General features: G+C 48.2%; 1 protein-coding gene across 1 annotated transcript in view; it reads right to left on the bottom strand.

Moving 5' to 3' along the window:
• SNRNP200 (small nuclear ribonucleoprotein U5 subunit 200) overlaps positions 1-25,682 on the bottom strand; it is a 101,543-nt gene that overhangs the window by 22,934 nt on the left and 52,927 nt on the right. Inside the window, 10 exon segments of the mRNA XM_068174358.1 lie at positions 357-584; positions 1,940-2,100; positions 3,960-4,133; positions 8,764-8,953; positions 11,329-11,483; positions 13,594-13,712; positions 13,791-13,897; positions 17,973-18,056; positions 19,368-19,448; positions 21,567-21,719. Of these exon segments, the coding sequence (XP_068030459.1) occupies positions 357-584; positions 1,940-2,100; positions 3,960-4,133; positions 8,764-8,953; positions 11,329-11,483; positions 13,594-13,712; positions 13,791-13,897; positions 17,973-18,056; positions 19,368-19,448; positions 21,567-21,719 (1,452 nt within the window).

Genomic DNA, 25,682 nt, shown 5'->3' with positions numbered 1-25,682 from the left:
TCAGAAATGGGATCCAGAGTGGGATCAGGAGAGGATCAGGAACAGGATCCAAAATGGGATCTGGAGTAGGATCAGGAGTGGGATCAGGAAGAGGATCAGGAGCGGGATCAAGAGTGGGATCAGGAGCAGGACCAGGATCAGGAATAGGATCAGGAACAAAATCAGGACTGTTCCTGGCTGAGATCCACCCAGGACACCCCATGGAAACCCCTTCTGACCTTCCCAAGGCATGGACACCTCCCACCCCATCGGATCCATTCCCATCAGGAAAACCTGCTCCAAAACAAGTCAAAATCCCACCGGGAACCTCCCGCTGCGGGCTGGACCCATCCCCACCCCAATCCCAGGATTCTCACCCCGTTCTCGCCCCCGATCAGGTGCACTTCATCCACGATGAACAGGTTGACGTTCTGGACGTTCTTGCGCTGCTTCCAGCGGCGGGAGAGGATATCCCACTTTTCCGGGGTGCTGATGATGATGTTCCCTTTTCCCAGCAGCTTCAGGTCCGTGCTGGTCTCCCCGGTGAGCAGCACCACCTTCTTGTTGAGGCGCTCCTGGAATTTCTCGTACCAATCCATGAAAACCTGGGGAAACGGGGATTGGCCTCGAATCCGGAAGGTTCTCAACGGATTCATCCGGAATTCATACAGGAGAGGTGGTGTTGTCACCAAAATGGGGGCGATTCCCACCAAATTCCCCTCAAAATGGGGCAATTCCCTCCAAATTCCCCTCAAAATGGGGCAATTCCCTCCAAATTGTAGTAATTCCCACCAAATTGGGACAATTCCCTCCTAATTCCCCTCAAACTGGGACAATTCCCTCCAAATTCCCCTCAAAATGGGGCAATTCCCTCCAAATTGTAGTAATTCCCACCAAAATGGGACAATTCCCTCCAAATTCCCCTCAAACTGGGACAATTCCCTCCAAATTCCCCTCAAAATGGGGCAATTCCCACCAAATTGAAGCAATTCCCTCCAAATTGCCCTCAAAATGGGGCAATTCCCACCAAATTGAGGCAATTCCCTCCAAATTCCCCTCAAACTGGGACAATTCCCTCCAAATTCCCCTCAAAATGGGGCAATTCCCTCCAAATTCCCCTCAAAATGGGGCAATCCCTCCAAATTGTAGTAATTCCCACCAAATTGGGACAATTCCCCCCAAAATCCCCTCAAACTGGGACAATTCCCTCCAAATTGTAGTAATTCCCACCAAATTGGGACAATTCCCTCCAAATTCCCCTCAAAATGGAGCAATTCCCACCAAATTCCCCTCAAAATGGGGCAATTCCCTCCAAATTGTAGTAATTCCCACCAAATTGGGACAATTCCCTCCTAATTCCCCTCAAACTGGGACAATTCCCACCAAATTCCCCTCAAAATGGGGCAATTCCCACCAAATTGAGGCAATTCCCTCCAAATTCCCCTCAAAATGGGGCAATTCCCACCAAATTCCCCTCAAAATGGGACAATTCCCTCCAAATTGTAGTAATTCCCACCAAACTGGGACAATTCCCTCCAAATTCCCCTCAAAATGGGGCAATTCCCACCAAATTGAGGCAATTCCCTCCAAATTGGGACAATTCCCTCCTAATTCCCCTCAAACTGGGACAATTCCCTCCAAATTGTAGTAATTCCCACCAAATTGGGACAATTCCCTCCAAATTCCCCTCAAACTGGGACAATTCCCTCCAAATTCCCCTCAAACTGGGACAATTCCCTCCAAATTCCCCTCAAAATGGGGCAATTCCCTCCAAATTGTAGTAATTCCCACCAAATTGGGACAATTCCCACCAAATTCCCCCGCAATCCACCCCCAGAAGCATCACGCCGCGCAAACGCCGAGTGGATCCCGAAGGAACGAGGGGCGAAGTCGGGAATTCCCATCTCCAGGGGAGCTCCTAGCTGGGAATTCCCAACTCCAGGGAATTCCCGGGGTTCACCTGCTCGGCCAGGGCCTCCATGGGGGTGATGTAGACGCAGCGACCCTCGGAATTCTGGAGGAGCATGCGGAGGATGGCGAACTCGGCGCAGATGGTTTTGCCGCTGCCCGTGGGCGCGCCCACGAAGACGTTGTCGTCGCTGTTGTACACCGTGTTGAACACTGGCGAACGGCGGGAATTCCCGTGGGTTTAGGGGGAAAAGAAAAATTTGGGAATGGGGTGAGGATCCAGCTGGAGTGAGAGGAGGTCCAGGAAAGGCTCTTTAGGGATAAACTACGGATCCCAAAATTCTGGGATGGGATAAAGTGTGGATCCTAAAGCTCTGGGAGAGGATAAACCATGGATCCCAGAACTCTGGGAGAGGGGATAAACCACAGATCCCAAGATTCTGGGACAGGATATAGCATGGATCCTAAAACTCTGGGATGGGATAATGCACGGATCCCCAAAACTCTGGGACAGGATAAACCACGGATCCCAAAACTCTGGGAATGGGGGATAAATCATGGATCCCAAAACTCTGGGAATGGGGGATAATCCACGGATCCCAAAACTCTGGGACAGGATAAACCATGGATCCCAAAACTCTGGGAATGGGGGATAATCCACGGATCCCAAAACTCTGGGAGAGAGGATAATCTATAGATCCCAAAACTCTGGGAATGGGGGATAATCCACGGATCCCAAAACTCTGGGACAGGATAAACCACGGATCCCAAAACTCTGGGAATGGGGGATAAATCATGGATCCCAAAACTCTGGGAATGGGGGATAATCCACGGATCCCAAAACTCTGGGACAGGATAAACCATGGATCCCAAAATTCTGGGAATGGGGGATAAACCACGGATCCCAAAACTCTGGGACAGGATAAACCACGGATCCCAAAATTCTGGGAATGGGGGATAAACCACGGATCCCAAAACTCTGGGACAGGATAAACCACGGATCCCAAAACTCTGGGAATGGGGGATAAATCATGGATCCAAAATTCTGGAAAGAGGGTATAAATCATGGATCCCAAAACTCTGGGACAGGATAAACCACGGATCCCAAAATTCTGGGAGGGGATAAACCACTGATCCCAAAACTCTGGGACAGGATAAACCACGGATCCCAAAACTCTGGGAATGGGGGATAAACCACGGATCCCAAAACTCTGGGAATGGGGGATAAATCATGGATCCCAAAACTCTGGAAAGAGAGTATAAATCATGGATCCCAAAATTCTGGGAATGGGGGATAAACCACGGATCCCAAAACTCTGGGAGAGAAGATAATCTATAGATCCCAAAACTCTGGGAGAGAGGATAATCTATAGATCCCAAAACTCTGGGACAGGATAAACCACGGATCCCAAAATTCTGGGAATGGGGGATAATCCATGGATCCCAAAACTCTGGGAGAGAAGATAATCTATAGATCCCAAAACTCTGGGAATGGGGGATAAACCACTGATCCCAAAACTCTGGGACAGGATAAACCACGGATCCCAAAATTCTGGGAATGGGGGATAAATCATGGATCCAAAATTCTGGAAAGAGGGTATAAATCATGGATCCCAAAACTCTGGGAATGGGGGATAAATCATGGATCCAAAATTCTGGAAAGAGGGGATAAATCATGGATCCCAAAATTCTGGGAGAGAAGATAATCTATAGATCCCAAAACTCTGGGAATGGGGGATAATCCACGGATCCCAAAACTCTGGGACAGGATAAACCACGGATCCCAAAATTCTGGGACAGGATAAACCACGGATTCCAAAATTCTGGGAGAGGGGATAAACCACTGATCCCAAAATTCTGGGAGAGGATATAGCATGGATCCTAAAACTCCGGGATGCGACAATCCACGGATCCCAAAACTCAGGGAGAGATGAAACCCACGTGGAATAAGCACACGGCTCAACCACAACTCCCAGCACAAACCCCACCCACCACCAAACCCCCAAAACCACCCCAAAATTCCCGCCAAAACCACCCAAATCCCGGGAAATCCAGGCGGGATGGAGCCCCACCTTGAGTCTGGATGGGGTTGAAGAAGGGGAACTTGTCCTGGTAGAGGCTCTCGAAGGCGCTGTTCCGCAGCGCCGACACCGGCAGCGGCTGCAGGTCCAGCAGCTCCGTGGGCGGCGGGTATTTTTCCGGAAGGATCAGGTGCCGGAAGGAAACGGGAAGTTGGGTCTCGCAGGCTGGAGGAAGGAAGGAATTCCTGGAATTTTCCAGGTGCGTGGACCCAGGAGGGGCTGGATCTGCCATGGGGGTGAGGTACGGAGGGATGGGGGTGGGGTTGTGGGGTTGGGAGGAGGGGAAGGGGGTGGGAAATGGATTCCGGAGGTTTGGGAGAGGGGATAGACCTGGAATTCCAAAGGTTTGGGAATAGGGATAAAGAACAGATTCCAAAGGTTTGGGAATAGGGATAAAATAAAGATTCCAAAGGTTTGGGAATAGGGATAAAGAACAGATTCCAAAGGTTTGGGAATAGGGATAAAGAATAGATTCCAAAGGTTTGGGTGAAGGGATAGACCTGGAATTCCAAAGGTTTGGGAACAGGGATAAAAAAAAATTTCAAAGGTTTGGGAGAGGGGATAGACCTGGAATTCCAAAGGTTTGGGAACAGGGACAAAATAAAGATTCCAAAGGTTTGGGTGAGGGGATAGACCATGAATTCCAAAGGTTTGGGAACAGGGATAAAAAACAGATTCCAGAGGTTTGGGAGAGGGGATAGACCTGGAATTCCAAAGGTTTGGGAGAGGGGATAGACCTGGAATTCCAAAGGTTTGGGAGAGGGGATAGACCTGGAATTCCAAAGGTTTGGGAACAGGGATAAAAAAAAATTCCAAAGGTTTGGGAATAGGGATAAAGAATAGATTCCAAAGGTTAGGGAATAGGGATAAAAAACAGATTCCAAAGGTTTGGGAATAGGGATAAAAAACAGATTCCAAAGGTTTGGGAGAGGGGATAGACCTGGAATTCCAAAGGTTTGGGAATAGGGAGAAAGAACAGATTCCAAAGGTTTGGGAATAGGGATAAAGAATAGATTCCAAAGGTTTGGGAATAGGGATAAAAAACAGATTCCAAAGGTTTGGGAATAGGGATAAAGAACAGATTCCAAAGGTTTGGGAATAGGGATAAAGAACAGATTCCAAAGGTTTGGGAGAGGGGATAAAATAAAGATTCCAAAGGTTTGGGAGAGGGGATAGACCTGGAATTCCAAAGGTTTGGGAATTGGGATAAAATACAGATTCCAAAGGTTTGGGAATAGGGATAAAATAAAGATTCCAAAGGTTTGGGAGAGGGGATAAAATAAAGATTCCAAAGGTTTGGGTGAGGGTTTAGACCTGGAATTCCAAAGGTTTGGGAACAGGGATAAAAAACAGATTCCAAAGGTTTGGGAGAGGGGATAAAATAAAGATTCCAAAGGTTTGGGAATAGGGATAAAAAAAAATTCCAAAGGTTTGGGAATAGGGATAAAAAAAGAGATTCCAAAGGTTTGGGAATAGGGATAAAAATCAGATTCCAAAGGTTTGGGTGAGGGAATAAAATAAAGATTCCAAAGGTTTGGGAACAGGGATAAAAAACAGATTCCAAAGGTTTGGGAGAGGGGATAAAATAAAGATTCCAAAGGTTTGGGAGAGGGGAAAAAATAAAGATTCCAAAGGTTTGGGAATAGGGAGAAAAAACAGATTCCAAAGGTTTGGGAGAGGGGATAAAATAAAGATTCCAAAGGTTTGGGAACAGGGATAAAAAAAAATTCCAAAGGTTTGGGAATAGGGATAAAAAACAGATTCCAAAGGTTTGGGAATAGGGATAAAATAAAGATTCCAAAGGTTTGGGAGAGGGGATAGACCTGGAATTCCAAAGGTTTGGGAGAGGGGATAGACCTGGAATTCCAAAGGTTTGGGAACAGGGATAAAAAAAAATTCCAAAGGTTTGGGAATAGGGATAAAAAAAATTCCAAAGGTTTGGGAGAGGGGATAAAATGAAGATTCCAAAGGTTTAGGAATAGGGATAAAAAAAGAGATTCCAAAGGTTTGGGTGAAGGGATAGACCTGGAATTCCAAAGGTTTGGGAATAGGGATAAAAAACAGATTCCAAAGGTTTGGGAGAGGGGATAAAATAAAGATTCCAAAGGTTTGGGAGAGGGGATAGACCTGGAATTCCAAAGCTCTGGGAGAAGGGATAAAAAATTCCCAGGAGAAGCCAGAAATAAACCCCATTAAAGAGGTACTCATAAAGCTATAAAACCCAGAATAAACCAGGAATAAACCCAGGAAAAATCAGGAATAAACCCAGGAAAAGAGGCACTCAAAGAGTCTTAAAATCTGGAATAAACCCAGGAAAAATCAGGAATAAACTCCAGGAAAAAACAGGAATAAGTCCAGGAAAAAACAGGAATAAAACCAGGAAAAAACAGGAATAAAGTCCAGGAAAAACCAGGAATAAAACCAGGAAAAAATGGGAATTAAACTAGGAATAAAACCAGGAAAAAACAGGAATAAAACCAGGAAAAATGGGAATTAAACTAGGCATAAAACCAGGAAAAAACAGGAATAAAACCAGGAAAAATGGGAATTAAACTAGGAATAAAACCAGGAAAAAATGGGAATTTAACTAGGAACAAAGCCAGGAAAAGGGGCACTCAAAGAGCCTTAAAATCTGGAATAAACCCAGGAAAAATCAGGAATAAACTCCAGGAAAAACCAGGAATAAAGTCCAGGAAAAACCAGGAATGAAACCAGGAAAAAACAGGAATGAAACCAGGAATAAAACCAGGAAAAAACAGGAATGAAACCAGGAATAAAGCCAGGAAAAAATGGGAATTAAACTAGGAATAAAACCAGGAAAAAATGGGAATTAAACTAGGCATAAAACCAGGAAAAAACAGGAATAAAACCAGGAAAAAATGGGAATTAAACTAGGAATAAAGCCAGGAAAAAACAGGAATAAAGCCAGGAAAAAATGGGAATTAAACTAGGAATAAAACCAGGAAAAAACAGGAATAAAACCAGGAAAATGGGAATTAAACTAGGAATAAAACCAGGAAAAAACAGGAATAAAACCAGGAAAAAATGGGAATTAAACTAGGAATAAAACCAGGAAAAAACAGGAATAAAACCAGGAAAAAATGGGAATTAAACTAGGAATAAAACCAGGAAAAAACAGGAATAAAACCAGGAAAAATGGGAATTTAACTAGGAATAAAACCAGGAAAAAATAGGAATTAAACTAGGAATAAAGCCAGGAAGAGGAGCACTCACAGAGCCTTAAAATCTGGAATAAACCCAGGAAAAATCAGGAATAAAGTCCAGGAAAAACCAGGAATAAAGTCCAGGAAAAAACAGGAATAAAGTCCAGGAAAAACCAGGAATAAAACCAGGAAAAAAATGGGAATTAAACTAGGAATAAAACCAGGAAAAAATGGGAATTAAACTAGGAATAAAACCAGGAAAAAATGGGAATTAAACTAGGCATAAAACCAGGAAAAAACAGGAATAAAACCAGGAAAAAATGGGAATTAATCCAGGAATAAAACCAGGAAAAAACAGGAATAAAACCAGGAAAAATGGGAATTAAACTAGGAATAAAGCCAGGAAAAAACAGGAATAAAACCAGGAAAAAATGGGAATTAAACTAGGAATAAAACCAGGAAAAAACAGGAATAAAACCAGGAAAAAATGGGAATTTAACTAGGAACAAAGCCAGGAAGAGGAGCACTCACAGAGCCTTAAAATCTGGAATAAACCCAGGAAAAATCAGGAATAAACTCCAGGAAAAACCAGGAATAAGTCCAGGAAAAACCAGGAATAAAACCAGGAAAAAACAGGAATAAAACCAGGAAAATGGGAATTAAACTAGGAATAAAGCCAGGAAAAAACAGGAATAAAACCAGGAAAAATGGGAATTAAACTAGGAACAAAGCCAGGAAAAAATGGGAATTAAACTAGGAATAAAACCAGGAAAAAACAGGAACAAAACCAGGAAAAATGGGAATTAAACTAGGAATAAAACCAGGAAAAAACAGGAATAAAACCAGGAAAAATGGGAATTTAACTAGGAATAAAACCAGGAAAAAACAGGAATAAAACCAGGAAAAAATGGGAATTAAACTAGGAATAAAACCAGGAAAAACCAGGAATAAAACCAGGAAAAATGGGAATTTAACTAGGAATAAAACCAGGAAAAAATGGGAATTTAACTAGGAATAAAGCCAGGAAAAAACAGGAATAAAACCAGGAAAAAATGGGAATTAATCCAGGAATAAAACCAGGAAAAAACAGGAATAAAACCAGGAAAAATGGGAATTTAACTAGGAATAAAGCCAGGAAAAACCAGGAATAAAACCAGGAAAAATGGGAATTAAACTAGGAATAAAACCAGGAAAAAACAGGAATAAAACCAGGAAAAATGGGAATTAAACTAGGAATAAAGCCAGGAAAAAACAGGAATAAAACCAGGAAAAAATGGGAATTTAACTAGGAATAAAGCCAGGAAGAGGAGCACTCACAGAGCCTTAAAATCTGGAATAAACCCAGGAAAAATCAGGAATAAAGTCCAGGAAAAACCAGGAATAAAGTCCAGGAAAAAACAGGAATAAAACCAGGAAAAAAATGGGAATTAAACTAGGCATAAAACCAGGAAAAAACAGGAATAAAACCAGGAAAAAATGGGAATTAAACTAGGAATAAAACCAGGAAAAAACAGGAATAAAGCCAGGAAAAATGGGAATTAAACTAGGAATAAAACCAGGAAAAAACAGGAATAAAGCCAGGAAAAAATGGGAATTAATCCAGGAACAAAGCCAGGAAAAGGGGCACTCACAGAGCCAGCGGTCGGACACCACCCGGATGAAATACTGGGGCGGCAGGGGCTCGAAGACGGGCACAAAAAACGTCACCAGGTGCTCATCCTGGGCATATTTGGCCTTGAGCAGGAAATACTCGTGGTGCAGGATCACCTCGCTGTCCACATCCTCCACCAGGATCCAGAAAGCCTCCGAGGAGCCGTGAACCTGGCGGAAAAAAAACCAAAAAATAAGAGAAATTCACAATTCGCTGTCCCAGCCCCTCGCAATTCCAAGCGTTCCGGCCCCAAAGCGGCTCTTTTTGGTCCCAGGATTGCGTTTTGTTGGGTGGTTTTTAAAACCAAGCCGCAGGTTTTCTGGTTTTTTTGGCGCGTTTTCCCTGATGGTTTTCACAATCCTGCAATGTAAATCCCATTTTTCCCCTCAGTCCTGCGTGATTTCCACATCCCAGCCCCAAAATCCCCCCCTTTTCCCTCAAATCAGGGCATTTTCCCCTCATGATTTTCAAACTCCAGCCCCATAAATCCCATTTTCGTCGCCAAACAGAAAATTTCCCCTCACAATTTCCAACCCCCATCGCCAGAATTCCCCATTTCCCCTCACAATTTCCAACCCCCAGCCCCAGAATTCCTCATTTTTCCTCATGATTTCCACTTCCCATTCCCAAAATCCCCCGTTTTCCCTCCAAAATTTCCACCCCAGCCCAAAATCCCCCATTTCCCCTCACGATTTCCACCCCCCATTCCCAAAATCCCCCATTTCCCTCACTATTTCCACCCCCACCCCATAAATACTATTTTTGCCCCCAGACAGGGAATTTTCCCTTAGGATTTCCACCTCACCTCCAGAATTCCCCATTTTCCCTCATGATTTTCACAATCCAGCCCTAAATTTCCCCCTTTTTTCCCTCAATCAGGGCGATTTCCCCTCATGATTTCCACACCCCAGGCCCAGAATTCCCCATTTTCCTTCACAATTTCCACACCTCACCCCCAAAATCCCCCATATTTTCCCTGATTTTTACAACTGGGTCCCAAAATCCCCCCCTTTTTTCTCAAATCAGGGCATTTTCCCCTCATGATTTTCAAAATCCAGCCCCATAAATCCCATTTTCGCCGCCAAACAAAATTTCCCCTCACAATTTCCACTCCCCCATCCCCAGAATTCCTCATTTTTCCTCATGATTTCCACTTCCCATTCCCAAAAATCCCCCATTTCCCCTCACAATTCCACATCCCCATTCCCAAAATCCCCCATTTCCCCTCATGATTTCCACCCTGCACCCCAAAATTCCCCATTTCCCCTCACAATTCCCACTCCCTACCCCAAAATCCCCCATTTCCCCATACAATTTCCACCCTCCTTTCCCAAAATCCCCCATTTCCCCTCACAATTCCCACCCTCCATTCCCAAAATTCCTCATTTCCCCTCACAATTCCCACCCCCCATTCCCAAAATCCCCCTTTTCCCCTCACGATTCCCACCTCCCCATTCCCAAAAATCCTCTATTTCCCCTCACAATTTCCCCCCCCATTCCCAAAATCCCCCATTTCCCCTCACAATTCCACCTCCCCATTCCCAAAAATCCCCCATTTCCCTCACAATTTCCACATTCCACTCCCAAAAATCCTCCATTTCCCCTCACAATTTCCACATTCCACTCCCAAAAATCCCCCATTTCCCCTCACGATTCCCACCCCCCACTCCCAAAATCCCCCATTTCCTCTCATGATTTCCACCCTCCATTCCCAAAATTCCCCATTTCCCCTCACAATTTCGACATTCCACTCCCAGAATTCCTTTTTTCCCCTCACGATTCCCACCCCTCATTCCCAAAAATCCTCATTTCCCCTCACAATATCCACCCCTCATTCCCAAAAATCCCCCTTTTCCCTCGCAATTCCCACCCCCATTCCCAAAATTCCCCATTTCCCCTCACAATTCCCACCCTCCATTCCCAAAATCCCCCATTTCCCCTCGCAATTCCCACCCCCATTCCCAAAAATCCTCCATGTCCCCTCACAATTTCCACCCTCCTCTCCCAAAATCCTCCATTTCCCCTCACAATTCCACCCTCCATTCCCAAAAATCCCCCATTTCCCCTCATGATTCCCACCCCCCATTCCCAAAATCCCCCATTTCCCTCACAATTCCCACCCCCCATTCCCAAAAATCCCCCATTTCCCCTCACGATTCCCACCCCCCATTCCAAGAATCCTTCATTTCCCCTCATGATTTCCACATTCCACTCCCAGAATTCCCCTTTTTCCCTCACAATTTCCACCCTCCATTCCAAAAATCCCCCATTTCCCCTAACGATTTCCAGCTCCCCATTTCCCCTCACAATTTCCAACCCCCATTCCAAGAATCCTTCATTTCCCCTAACGATTCCCACCTCCCCATTCCCAAAAATCCCCCATTTCCCCTCACGATTCCCACCCCCCACTCCCAAAAATCCTCATTTCCCCTCACAATTCCACATCCCCATTCCCAAAAATCCTCATTTCTCCTCATAATTCCCACCCCCCATTCCCAAAATCCCCCCTTTCCCCTCGCCGTCTCCACAATCCGGCATTTCCCACCTTCTCGTCCCACTGGAAGTCGGGCGCGATGGTGAGCTCCACCTTGAGCGTGGAGCGCGTGATGGGCTGCAGGTGCACGGAGAGCTCCAGCTTCGGGAACAGGTGCACGTATTTATGGATGGTTTTCCCCATTTTCGGCATCCGGATCAGCTCTCCTGTGAGGGGAGAGAGGGGAAAAAATAAAAAAAAAATAAGGGATAGGGACAGGGAGGATCCCAAAAAGAGCGGGATTCGGAGGGTGAGGCCTCTGCTCCAGACACTCCGAGAAATTTCTGGAGGGATTATCCCATTGCTGAGGGGAAATTCCCCAATTTCTGAGGAGAAATTCCCAATTTCTGAGAGGAAATCCCCAATTTCTGAGAGGAAATCCCCAATTTCTGAGGGGAAATTCCCCAATTTCTGAGGAGAAATTCCCAATTTCTGAGAGGAAATCGCCAATTTCTGAGAGGAAATCCCCAATTTCTGAGGGAAATTCCCCAATTTCTGAGGGGAAATCCTGGAGAAATTCCCCATTTCTGAGTGAAATTCCCCAATTTCTGAGGGGAAATTCTGGAGAAATTCCCCATTTCTGAGGGAAATTCCCCCATTTCTGAGGGAAATTCCCCCATTTCTGAGGGCAAAGCCCCAATTTCTGAGGGGAAATTCCCCAATTTCTGACAGGAAATTTCCCAATTTCTGAGGAGAAATCCCCAATTTCTGAGGGGAAATTCTGGAGAAATTCCCCATTTCTGAGTGAAATTCCCCCATTTCTGAGGGGAAATCCTGGAGAAATTCCCCATTTCTGAGGGGAAATCCCCAATTTCTGAGTGAAATTCCCCAATTTCTGAGGGGAAATCCTGGAGAAATTCCCCAATTTCTGACAGGAAATCCCCAATTTCTGAGTGAAATTCCCCAATTTCTGAGGCTAAGTCCCCAATTTCTGAGGGGAAATCCTGGAGAAATCCCCCAATTTCTGACAGGAAATTCCCCAATTTCTGAGGGGAAAATCCCCAATTTCTGAGGGGAAAATCCCCAATTTCTGAGGGGAAATCCTGAAGAAATTCTCCATCCTCAAAACAAGGAATTTTCTCTCAGAATCTCATCTAGACCAGGACTTGGGGGATTTTATCCTGAATTTTGGGGATTTTAGTCCAAATTCAGAAGATTTTAACCCAGACTTGGGGGATTGAGCCTGGATTCAGGGGATTCTCCCGTGCCACAATCCCAAACCCCTCCCCAGCCGGGATTTTGGGAATTTGAGCACAAATTTAGGGGATTTTAGCCCAAATTTTGGGGATTTTAGCCTGAATACAGGGGACTTTAACCTGGATTTGGGGGATTTTAGCCCAAATTTTGGGGATTTTAGCCTGAATTCAGGGGATTCTCCCGTGCCACAATCCCAAACCCCTCCCCAGCCTGGATTTTGGGGATTTTAGCTTGAAATTAGGGGATTTTAGCCCAAATTTTGGGAATTTACCCTGAATACAGGGGATTCTCCTGTGCCACAATCCCAAACCCCTCCCCAGCCCGGATTTTGGGGATTTGAGCACAAATTTAGGGGATTTTAGCCCAAATTTTGGGGATTTTAGCCCGAATTCAGGGGATTCTCCCGTGCCACAATCCCAAACCCCTCCCCAGCCCGGATTTTGGGGATTCGAGCACAAATTTAGGGGATTTTAGCCCAAATTTTGGGGATTTTAGCCTGAATTCAGGGGATTCTCCCGTGCCACAATCCCAAACTCCTCCCCAGCCCGGATTTTGGGGAATTGAGCACAAATTTAGGGGATTTTAGCCCGAATTTTGGGATTTTAACCTGGATTTTGGGGATTTTAGCTTGAAATTAGGGGATTTTAGCCCAAATTTTGGGGATTTTAGCCCGAATTCAGGGGATTCTCCCATGCCACAATCCCAAACCCCTCCCCAGCCCGGATTTTGGGGATTTGAGCACAAATTTAGGGGATTTTAGCCCAAATTTTGGGGATTTTAGCCTGAATTCAGGGGATTCTCCTGTGCCACAATCCCAAACTCCTCCCCAGCCCGGATTTTGGGGATTTGAGCACAAATTTAGGGGATTTTAGCCCAAATTTTGGGATTTTAACCTGGATTTTGGGGATTTTAGCTTGAAATTAAGGGATTTTAGCCCAAATTTTGGGATTTTAACCTGGAATTTGGGGATTTTAGCCCAAATTTAGGGGATTTTAGCCCAAATTCAGGGTATTCTCCCGTGCCACGGTCCCAAACCCCCTCCCCACCCCCGATTCGGGCGATTTCCCCCCGTTTCGGCACCGATCTCGTTGTGGTTGAGGTCGTAGAGGCGCTCGAAGGGGAAATTCTTCTTCTCGATCTTCTTCACCACCTCCTCGGGCAGCTTCTTGAACTGGCGCAGGGGACACATGGACTGCCACCTGCGGGGACAACCCGGGGGCTCAGGGGACACCGGGACCCGCGGGAATTCCGGGGAATTCTGCGGGATCGGGGCTCACATGCGCTTGTCGATCATCTTGCAGAGGTTGAGGGTCTTGTCGGTGAGCTGGGCCCAGCCGCGGTTCAGGACGATCTCAAAGATGGCTCTCATCAGCCTCCCGGCAGACTGCGGGACACGGAAAGGTTTTGGGGGCACGTTCCTGGACGTTCCCAAATTCCCATCCCACCCTGCGTGCCAGCCTGGAGGGGTTCGGGGTGGGAATGACCCAAAATCCCAACCGGTGTCGCCACAACTGGTGGCATCACACAGCGTTGGCCGTGGACACTTCCAGGGATTCCAGCTTCTCTGGGAATTCCATCCCAGCCCCTCAAAGGGAAAATTCCTTCCCAAAATCCCACCTAAATCTCCACATGGAACGCTCTAAGTTTGAAGGAACACCAAGGTTCTCCCAGTGCCACCACGGGTCCCAGACCTTCCACTGTCCCAGGTGGCTCCAACCTGGTCTTGGACACTTCCAGGGATTCCAGGTCCTTTGGGAATTCCATCCCAGCCCCTCAAAGGGAAAATTCCTTCCCAAAATCCCACCTAAATCTCCACATGGAACGCTCTAAGTTTGAAGGAACACCAAGGTTCTCCCAGTGCCACCATGGGTCCCAGACCTTCCACTGTCCCAGGTGGCTCCAACCTGATCTTGGACACTTCCAGGGATTCCAGGTCCTTTGGGAATTCCATCCCAGCCCCTCAAAGGGAAAATTCCTTCCCAAAATCCCACCTAAATCTCCACATGGAACGCTCTAAGTTTGAAGGAACACCAAGGTTCTCCCAGTGCCACCATGGGTCCCAGACCTTCCACCGTCCCAGGTGGCTCCAACCTGGTCTCGGACATTTCCAGGGATTCCAGCTGCTCTGGGAATTCCATCCCAGCTCCTCAAAGGGAAAATTCCTTCCCAAAATCCCACCTAAATCTCCACATGGAACGCTCTAAGTTTGAAGGAACACCAAGGTTCTCCCAGTGCCACCACGGGTCCCAGACCTTCCACCGTCCCAGGTGGCTCCAACCTGGTCTCGGACATTTCCAGGGATTCCAGCTGCTCTGGGAATTCCATCCCAGCTCCTCTCCCAATATTCCTTCCCAAAATCCCACCCAGATCTCCACATGGATACACGGAATGGTTTGGGTTTGAGGAACACCAAGGTTCTCCCAGTGCCACCACGGGTCCCAGACCTTCCACTGTCCCAGGTGGCTCCAACCTGATCTCTGACACTTCCAGGGATCCCAGCTGCTCTGGGAATTCCATCCCAGCCCCTCAAAGGGAAAATTCCTTCCCAAAATCCCACCTAAATCTCCACATGGAATGCTCTAAGTTTGAAGGAACACCAAGGTTCTCCCAGTGCCACCACGGGTCCCAGACCTTCCACAGTCCCAGGTGGCTCCAACCTGGTCTTGGACACTTCCAGGGGTTCCAGCTGCTCTGGGAATTCCATCCTAGCTCCTCTCCCAATATTCCTTCCCAAAATCCCACCCAGATCTCCACATGGATACACGGAATGGTTTGGGTTTGAGGAACACCAAGGTTCTCCCAGTGCCACCACGGGTCCCAGACTTTCCACTGTCCCAGGTGGCTCCAACCTGATCTTGGACACTTCCAGGGATTCCAGCTTCTCTGGGAATTCCATCCCAGCCCCTCAAAGGGAAAAATCCTTCCCAAAATCCCACCTAAATCTCCACATGGAATCATGGAATGGTTTGGGGTGGAAGGGACCTTAAAGCTCATCTGGTCCCACCATGGGCTGGGACGTTTTCTACTGGATCAGGGTGCTCCAACCTGGCCTTGGACATTTCCAGGGATTTTGGGGCAGCCCCAGCTTCTCTGGGAATTCCATCCCAGCTCCTCTCCCAATGTTCCTTCCCAAAATCCCACCCAGATCTCCACATGGATACACGGAATGGTTTGGGTTTGAGGAACACCAAGGTTCTCCCAGTGCCACCATGGGTCCCAGACCTTCCACTGTCCCAGGTAGCTCCAACCTGATCTTGGACACTTCCAGGGATTCTAGGTCCTTTGGGAATTCCATCCCAGCCCCTCAAAGGGAAAATTCCTTCCCAAAATCCCACCTAGATCTCCACATGGAACGCTCTAAGTTTGAAGGAACACCAAGGTTCTCCCAGTGCCACCACGGGTCCCAGACCTTCCACAGTCCCAGGTGGCTCCAACCTGGCCTTGGACACTTCCAGGGATTCTAGGTCCTTTGGGAATTCCATCCCAGCCCCTCAAAGGGAAAATTCCTTCCCAAAATCCCACCTAAATCTCCACATGGAATCATGGAATGGTTTGGGGTGGAAGGGACCTTAAAGCTCATCTGGTCCCACCATGGGCTGGGACGTTTTCTACTGGATCAGGGTGCTCCAACCTGGCCTTGGACATTTCCAGGGATTTTGGGGCAGCCCCAGCTTCTCTGGGAATTCCATCCCAGCTCCTCACCCAATATTCCTTCCCAAAATCCCACCCAGATCTCCACATGGATACACGGAATGGTTTGGGTTTGAGGAACACCAAGGTTCTCCCAGTGCCACCATGGGTCCCAGACCTTCCACTGTCCCAGGTGGCTCCAACCTGATCTTGGACACTTCCAGGGATTCCAGGTCCTTTGGGAATTCCATCCCAGCCCCTCAAAGGGAAAATTCCTTCCCAAAATCCCACCTAGATCTCCACATGGAACGCTCTAAGTTTGAAGGAACACCAAGGTTCTCCCAGTGCCACCATGAGTCCCAGACCTTCCACTGTCCCAGGTAGCTCCAACCTGATCTTGGACACTTCCAGGGATTCCAGGTCCTTTGGGAATTCCATCCCAGCCCCTCTCCCAATATTCCTTCCCAAAATCCCACCCAGATCTCCACATGGATACACGGAATGGTTTGGGTTTGAGGAACACCAAGGTTCTCCCAGTGCCACCACGGGTCCCAGACCTTCCACAGTCCCAGGTGGCTCCGGCCTGGTCTTGGACACTTCCAGGGATTCTAGGTCCTTTGGGAATTCCACCCCAGCCCCTCAAAGGGAAAATTCCTTCCCAAAATCCCACCTAAATCTCCACATGGAACGCTCTAAGTTTGAAGGAACACCAAGGTTCTCCCAGTGCCACCACGGGTCCCAGACCTTCCACCGTCCCAGGTGGCTCCAACCTGGTCTCGGACATTTCCAGGGATTCCAGCTTCTCTGGGAATTCCATCCCAGCCCCTCTCCCAATATTCCTTCCCAAAATCCCACCCAGATCTCCACATGGATACACGGAATGGTTTGGGTTTGAGGAACACCAAGGTTCTCCCAGTGCCACCACGGGTCCCAGACCTTCCACTGTCCCACGTGGCTCCAACCTGATCTTGGACACTTCCAGGGATTCTACGTCCTCTGGGAATTCCATCCCAGCCCCTCAAAGGGAAAATTCCTTCCCAAAATCCCACCCAGATCTCCACATGGATACACGGAATGGTTTGGGTTTGAGGAACACCAAGGTTCTCCCAGTGCCACCACGGGTCCCAGACCTTCCACAGTCCCAGGTGGCTCCAACCTGGCCTTGGACACTTCCAGGGATTCTAGGTCCTTTGGGAATTCCATCCCAGCCCCTCAAAGGGAAAATTCCTTCCCAAAATCCCACCCAGATCTCCACATGGATACACGGAATGGTTTGGGTTTGAGGAACACCAAGGTTCTCCCAGTGCCACCATGAGTCCCAGACCTTCCACAGTCCCAGGTGGCTCCAGCCTGGTCTTGGACACTTCCAGGGATTCCAGCTTCTCTGGGAATTCCATCCCAGCCCCTCAAAGGGAAAATTCCTTCCCAAAATCCCACCTAGATCTCCACATGGAACGCTCTAAGTTTGAAGGAACACCAAGGTTCTCCCAGTGCCACCACGGGTCCCAGACCTTCCACAGTCCCAGGTGGCTCCAACCTGGCCTTGGACACTTCCAGGGATTCTAGGTCCTTTGGGAATTCCATCCCAGCCCCTCAAAGGGAAAATTCCTTCCCAAAATCCCACCCAGATCTCCACATGGATACACGGAATGGTTTGGGTTTGAGGAACACCAAGGTTCTCCCAGTGCCACCACGGGTCCCAGACCTTCCACTGTCCCAGGTGGCTCCAGCCTGGTCTTGGACACTTCCAGGGATTCCAGCTGCTCTGGGAATTCCATGCCAGCCCCTCACCAGTCCCACTGGGAATTCCGAGGGAATTCCTGGCTCACCTGGGTGACGTAGACCATGTCGGCCATGAGGGCGAACCCCTCCAGCTTCAGCTGCGAGATGAAGGCCTGGAGCAGGACGTTGATCTGGGAACGGCCATGGAACAGCTCTCAGGGAATATCCCGGGAAAGCTGCTTTGCCTGGAGCTTAATTCCCGAGGAAACTTTCTTTTCCCCATTCCAAATTTCCCATGGAAGCTGCTTTTCCTGGCTCCTAATTCCCAGGGAAACTGCTTTTCCTGGTGCCAAATTCCCAAGGAAATTTCCTTTTCCTGGTGCCAAATTCCCAAGGAAACCTCATTTTCCTAGTGCCAAATCCTTGGAAAAGCTGCTTTACCTTGTGCCTAATTTCCCAGGAAATCTGCGTTTCCTGTTCCCAGATTTCCCAGGAAATCTGCTTTTCGTGTTCCCAAATTCCTGGGAAATCTTCTTTTCCTGTTCCCAAATTTTCCTGGAAATTTACTTTTCCTGTTCCCAAATTTCCAAGGAACGCTGTTTTTCGTGTTCCCAAATTCCTGGGAAATCTCATTTTCCTGTTCCCAAATTCCCGGGAAATCTCATTTTCCTGTTCCCAAATTCCTAGGAAACCTCATTTTCCTGTTCCCAAATTCCCAGAAAATCTCCTTTTCCTCTTTCTGAATTTCCCAGGAAATCTGCTTTTCCTGTTCCCAAATTCCCGGGAAATCTCCTTTTCCTGTTCCCAAATTTCCCTGGAAATTTCCTTTTCCTGTTCCCAAATTTCCAAGGAACGCTGTTTTTCGTGTTCCCAAATTCCTGGGAAATCTCATTTTCCTGTTCCCAAATTCCCGGGATATCTCATTTTCCTGTTCCCAAATTCCTAGGAAACCTCATTTTCCTGTTCCCAAATTCCCAGAAAATCTCCTTTTCCTCTTTCTGAATTTCCCAGGAAATCTGCTTTTCCTGTTCCCAAATTCCCGGGAAATCTCCTTTTCCTGTTCCCAAATTTCCCTGGAAATTTCCTTTTCCTGTTCCCAAATTTCCAAGGAACGCTGCTTTTCGTGTTCCCAAATTCCTGGGAAATCTCATTTTCCTGTTCCCAAATTCCTAGGAAACCTCATTTTCCTGTTCCCAAATTCCCAGAAAATCTCCTTTTCCTGTTCCCAAATTTCCCAGGAAATCTCCTTTTCCTGTTTCTGAATTTCCCAGGAAATCTGCTTTTCCTGGCTCTTCATTCCCAAGGAAATTTCCTTTTCCTGGTCCCACCTATCCCAAGAAATCTTCTTTTCCTGGCACCCAAATCCCATCTCCCACCTCCCTTCCATCCTCCCCCCAATCCCACGGATCTCCCGGATCACTCGGAGCCTCCCAGCGCTGTCCAGGACATCCCAGAGAGGGAGGAGAGCAGAATTCCCACCGGGAATTCCCGGCAGGGCTCACCTTGGCACTGGGCTCCTCGATGCTCTCCTTCACCGGGATCGGGACTCGCTCCAGAAGCTTCTGCAGCTCCAGCTTCTCCTCCTGGGAGAAACAGGGATGGCTGATGGGTGACGGCTGTTGGGTGATGGGTGATGGCTGTTGGGTGATGGGTGTTGTTGGGCGATGGCTGTTGGGTGTTGGGTGATGGCTGTTGGGTGATGGGTGTTGTTGGGCGATGGCTGTTGGGTGTTGGGTGATGGCTGTTGGGTGATGGGTGTTGTTGGGCGATGGCTGTTGGGTGTTGTCGGGTGATGGCTGTTTGATGTTGGGTGTTTGATGTTGGGTGCTGAGTGTTTGATGTTGGGTGCTGAGTGTTTGATGTTGGGTGTTTGATGTTGGGTGTTTGATGTTGGGTGTTGAGTTTTTGATGTTGGGTGGTGTTGGCTGTTGGGTGTTGGCTGTTGTTGGGTGTTGAGTGTTTGATGTTGGGTGGTGTTGGACGACGGCTGTTGGGTGTTGTTGGGTGATGGCTGTTGGGTGTTGGGTGTTGTTGGGTGATGCCTTTTGGGTGTTGGGTGTTGGCTGTTAGGTGTTGGGTGATGGCTGTTGGGTGTTGGGTGTTGTTGGGTGATGGCTGCTGGGTGTTGGGTGATGGCTGTAGGGTGATGGGTGTTGTTGGGCGATGGCTGTTGGGTGTTGTCGGGTGATGGCTGTTTGATGTTGGGTGTTTGATGTTGGGTGCTGAGTGTTTGATGTTGGGTGTTTGATGTTGGGTGCTGAGTGTTTGATGATGGGTGTTGTTGGGTGATGGCTGTTTGATTTTGGGTGTTGCGTGTTGGGTGATGGCTGTTTGATGGTGGGTGTGGACTGTTTGATGTTGGGTGTTGGGCGATGGCTGTTGGGTGTTGTTGGGTGATGGCTGTTTGATTTTGGGTGTTGCGTGTTGGGTGATGGCTGTTTGACGTTGGGTGTTTGATGTTGGGTGCTGAGTATTTGATGTTGGGTGTTGGGCGATGGCTGTTGGGTGTTGTTGGGTGATGGCTGTTGGGTGTTTGATGTTGGGTGTTGAGTGTTTGATGTTGGGTGTTGGACGATGGCTGTTGGGTGTTGTTGGGTGATGGCTGCTGGGTGTTGGGTGATGGCTGTTGGGTGATGGGTGTTGTTGGGCGATGGCTGTTGGGTGTTGTTGGGCGATGGCTGTTGGGTGTTGTCGGGTGATGGCTGTTTGATGTTGGGTGTTTGATGTTGGGTGCTGAGTGTTTGATGTTGGGTGTTGGGCGATGGCTGTTGGGTGTTGTTGGGCGATGGCTGTTTGATTTTGGGTGTTGCGTGTTGGGTGATGGCTGTTTGATGTTGGGTGTTGAGTGTTTGATGTTGGGTGTTGGATGACAGCTGTTGGGTGATGTTGGGTGATGGCTGTTGGGTGTTGGCTGTTGTTGGGTGATGGCTTTTGGGTGTTGGGTGTGGGGTGATGGCTGTTGGGTGTTGGGTGTTGTTGGGTGATGGCTGATGGGTGTTGTTGGGTGATGGCTGTTGGGTGTTGTTGGGTGATGGCTGTTGGGTGTTGGGTGTTGTTGGGTGACGGCTGTTGGGTGTTGTTGGGTGTTTGATGTTGGAGTTGGGCGTTGAGTGATTGATGTTGGGTGAAGGCTGTTGGGTGTTGTTGGGCGACGGCTGTTGGGTGATGGCTGCTGGGTATTGGGTGTTGTTGGGTGATGGCTGTTGGGTGTTGGGTGTTGTTGGGTGACGGCTGTTGGGTGTTGTTGGGTGACGGCTGTTGGGTGCTGTTGGGTGTTTGATGTTGGATTTGGGCGTTGAGTGATTGATGTTGGGTGACGGCTGTTGGGTGATGGCTGCTGGGTATTGGGTGTTGTTGGGTGATGGCTGTTGGGTGTTGGGTGTTGTTGGGTGATGGCTGTTGGGTGTTGGGTGTTGTTGGGTGACGGCTGTTGGGTGTTGTTGGGTGTTTGATGTTGGATTTGGGCGCTGAGTGATTGATGTTGGGTGATGGCTGTTGGGTGTTGTTGGGTGTTTGACATTGGATGTTGGGAGATGATTGATTGATGTTGGGTGACGGCTGTTGGGTGTTGTTGGGTGTTTGATGTTGGATTTGGGCGTTGAGTGATTGATGTTGGGTGACGGCTGTTGGGTGTTGTTGGGTGACGGCTGTTGGGTGTTGGGTGTTGAGTGTTGGAAGTTGGGCGTTGCCCGTTCCCGTACCTCGCGCACGGTGATGTTGCGGAACTCCGAGGACAGGGAGAAGACGCGGAAGAGCTCGATCTCGCTCAGGGTGGGTTTCAGCAGCTGGTTGTACGTCTGCACCGTCTCGTTGGTGATGTAGTAATGGCTGGCGATGCGGCCCAGCTCTGTCACCTGCCGGGACAGCCAGGAAAAGGGCGGGAACAGTTGGGATAAACCACAGGAACAGTCGGGATAAACCACGGGAACAGTCAGGATAAACCACGGGAACAGTCAGGATAAACCACAGGAACGGTCAGGATAAACCACAGGAACAGTCGGAATAAACCATGGGAATGGTTGGGATAAACCACAGGAACAGTCAGGATAAACCACGGGAACAGTTGGGATAAACCACAGGAACAGTCAGGATAAACCACGGGAACAGTCAGGATAAACCACGGGAACAGTCAGGATAAACCACAGGAACAGTCGGAATAAACCACAGGAACAGTCAGGATAAACCACGGGAACAGTCAGGATAAACCACAGGAACGGTCAGGATAAACCATGGAAACAGTCGGAATAAACCACGGGAACAGTCAGGATAAACCACAGGAACAGTCAGGATAAACCACGGGAACAGTCAGGATAAACCACGGGAATGGTCAGGATAAACCACGGGAACAGTCAGGATAAACCACAGGAACAGTCAGGATAAACCACAGGAACGGTCAGGATAAACCACAGGAACAGTCAGGATAAACCACAGGAACAGTCAGGATAAACCACAGGAACAGTCAGGATAAACCACGGGAACAGTCAGGATAAACCACAGGAACAGTCAGGATAAACCACGGGAATGGTCAGGATAAACCACAGGAACAGTCAGGATAAACCACAGGAACAGTCAGGATAAACCACGGGAACAGTCAGGATAAACCACAGGAACAGTCAGGATAAACCACGGGAACGGTCGGGATAAACCACAGGAACAGTCAGGATAAACCATGGAAACAGTCGGAATAAACCACAGGAACAGTCAGGATAAACCACGGGAACAGTTGGAATAAACCACGGGAACAGTGGGGATAAACCACGGGAATGGTTGGGATAAACCACGGGAACAGTCAGGATAAACCACAGGAACAGTCAGGATAAACCACGGGAATGGTCAGAATAAACCACGGGAACAGTCAGGATAAACCACGGGAACGGTCAGGATAAACCACAGGAACAGTCAGGATAAACCATGGGAACGGTCAGGATAAACCACAGGAACAGTCAGGATAAACCACAGGAACGGTCAGGATAAACCACGGGAACAGTGGGGATAAACCACGGGAACAGTCAGGATAAACCACGGGAACAGTCAGGATAAACCACGGGAACAGTCAGGATAAACCACAGGAACAGTCGGGATAAACCACGGGAACGGTCAGGATAAACCACGGGAACAGTCGGGATAAACCATGGGAACAGTCAGGATAAACCACGGGAACAGTCGGGATAAACCATGGGAACAGTCAGGATAAACCACGGGAACAGTCGGGATAAACCATGGGAACAGTCAGGATAAACCACGGGAACAGTTGGGATAAACCACGGGAACGGTCAGGATAAACCACAGGAACAGTCAGGATAAACCACAGGAACGGTCAGGATAAACCACGGGAACAGCCGGGATAAACCACGGGAACAGTGGGGATAAACCACGGGAACAGTCAGGATAAACCACGGGAACAGTCAGGATAAACCATGGGAACAGTCAGGATAAACCACAGGAACAGTCGGGATAAACCACGGGAACAGTCGGGATAAACCACAGGAACAGTCAGGATAAACCACGGGAACAGTCAGGATAAACCATGGGAACAGTCAGGATAAACCACGGGAACAGTCAGGATAAACCATGGGAACAGTCGGGATAAACCATGGGAACGGTTGGGATAAACCACAGGAACAGTCAGGATAAACCACGGGAACGGTCGGGATAAACCACAGGAACAGTGGGGATAAACCATAGGAATGCTCAGGATAAACCACGGGAACAGTCAGGATAAACCACGGGAATGGTTGGGATAAACCACAGGAACGGTCAGGATAAACCACGGGAACAGTCAGGATAAACCACGGGAACAGTCAGGATAAACCACGGGAACAGTCAGGATAAACCATGGGAACAGTCAGAATAAACCATGAGAACAGTCAGGATAAACCACGGGAACAGTCAGGATAAACCACGGGAACAGTCAGGATAAACCATGGGAATGGTCGGGATAAACCACGGGAATGGTTGGGATAAACCACGGGAACAGTCGGAATAAACCACGGGAACAGTCGGGATAAACCACGGGAACAGTCAGGATAAACCATGGGAACAGTCAGGATAAACCACGGGAACAGTCAGGATAAACCACGGGAACAGTCAGGATAAACCACAGGAACAGTCAGGATAAACCACAGGAACAGTTGGGATAAACCACGGGAACAGTCAGGATAAACCACGGGAACAGTCAGGATAAACCACGGGAACAGTCGGGATAAACCACGGGAACAGTCAGGATAAACCACAGGAACAGTCAGAATAAACCATGAGAACAGTCAGGATAAACCACGGGAACAGTCAGGATAAACCATGGGAACGGTTGGGATAAACCACGGGAACAGTCAGGATAAACCACGGGAACAGTCGGGATAAACCACGGGAATGGTTGGGATAAACCACGGGAACAGTCGGAATAAACCACGGGAACAGTCGGGATAAACCACGGGAACAGTCGGAATAAACCACAGGAACAGTCGGAATAAACCACGGGAACAGTCAGGATAAACCATGGGAACAGTCGGGATAAACCACAGGAACAGTCAGGATAAACCACGGGAACAGTCAGGATAAACCACAGGAACAGTCAGGATAAACCACAGGAACAGTCAGGATAAACCACAGGAACAGTCAGGATAAACCACGGGAACAGTCAGGATAAACCACGGGAACAGTCAGGATAAACCACAGGAACAGTCAGGATAAACCACAGGAACAGTCAGGATAAACCATGGGAACAGTCAGGATAAACCACGGGAACAGTCGGAATAAACCATGGGAACGGTCGGGATAAACCACAGGAACGGTCAGGATAAACCACGGGAACAGTCGGAATAAACCATGGGAACGGTCGGGATAAACCACAGGAACCGTTGGAATAAACCACGGGAACAGTCAGGATAAACCACGGGAACAGTCAGGATAAACCACGGGAACAGTCAGGATAAACCACGGGAACGGTCAGAATAAACCACAGGAACAGTCAGAATAAACCACAGGAACAGTCAGGATAAACCACAGGAACGGTCAGGATAAACCACGGGAACAGTCGGAATAAACCACGGGAACGGTTGGGATAAACCCAGGAACAGTCAGAAAAAACCATGGGAACGGTCAGGATAAACCACAGGAACAGTCGGAATAAACCACGGGAACAGTCAGGATAAACCACGGGAACAGTCGGAATAAACCACGGGAACAGTTGGGATAAACCACGGGAATGGTTGGGATAAACCACAGGAACAGTCAGGATAAACCACAGGAACAGTCAGGATAAACCACGGGAACAGTCAGGATAAACCACAGGAACAGTCAGGATAAACCACGGGAACAGTCAGGATAAACCACGGGAACAGTCGGAATAAACCACAGGAACAGTCAGGATAAACCACGGGAACAGTCGGAATAAACCACAGGAACGGTCAGAATAAACCATGGGAACAGTCAGGATAAACCACAGGAACAGTCGGAATAAACCACGGGAACAGTGGGGATAAACCACAGGAACAGTCAGGATAAACCACGGGAATGGTCAGGATAAACCACGGGAACAGTCAGGATAAACCACAGGAACAGTCAGGATAAACCACGGGAACAGTCGGAATAAACCACGGGAATGGTTGTGATAAACCACGGGAACATTCGGGAGAACAACCAGAACAAGTGGGAAAAACCACAGGAATGGTGGGAGGAAAATGGCCAGGAGAACGAGGGGAATGGCCAGGAGACACCCACAGGAATCTCCCACCTAAAAATCCCCTTTTTTTCCCCTTCCACCTAAAAATCCCCATTTTTTCCCCTTCCACCTAAAAATCCCCATTTTTTTTCCCCTT

The sequence above is a fragment of the Anomalospiza imberbis genome, chromosome 28, assembly GCF_031753505.1.
Source record: "Anomalospiza imberbis isolate Cuckoo-Finch-1a 21T00152 chromosome 28, ASM3175350v1, whole genome shotgun sequence".
Taxonomy (NCBI): domain Eukaryota; kingdom Metazoa; phylum Chordata; class Aves; order Passeriformes; family Viduidae; genus Anomalospiza; species Anomalospiza imberbis.
Note: the sequence above shows the minus strand (reverse complement) of the source record. Positions and strands in the feature narration are given on the sequence as shown.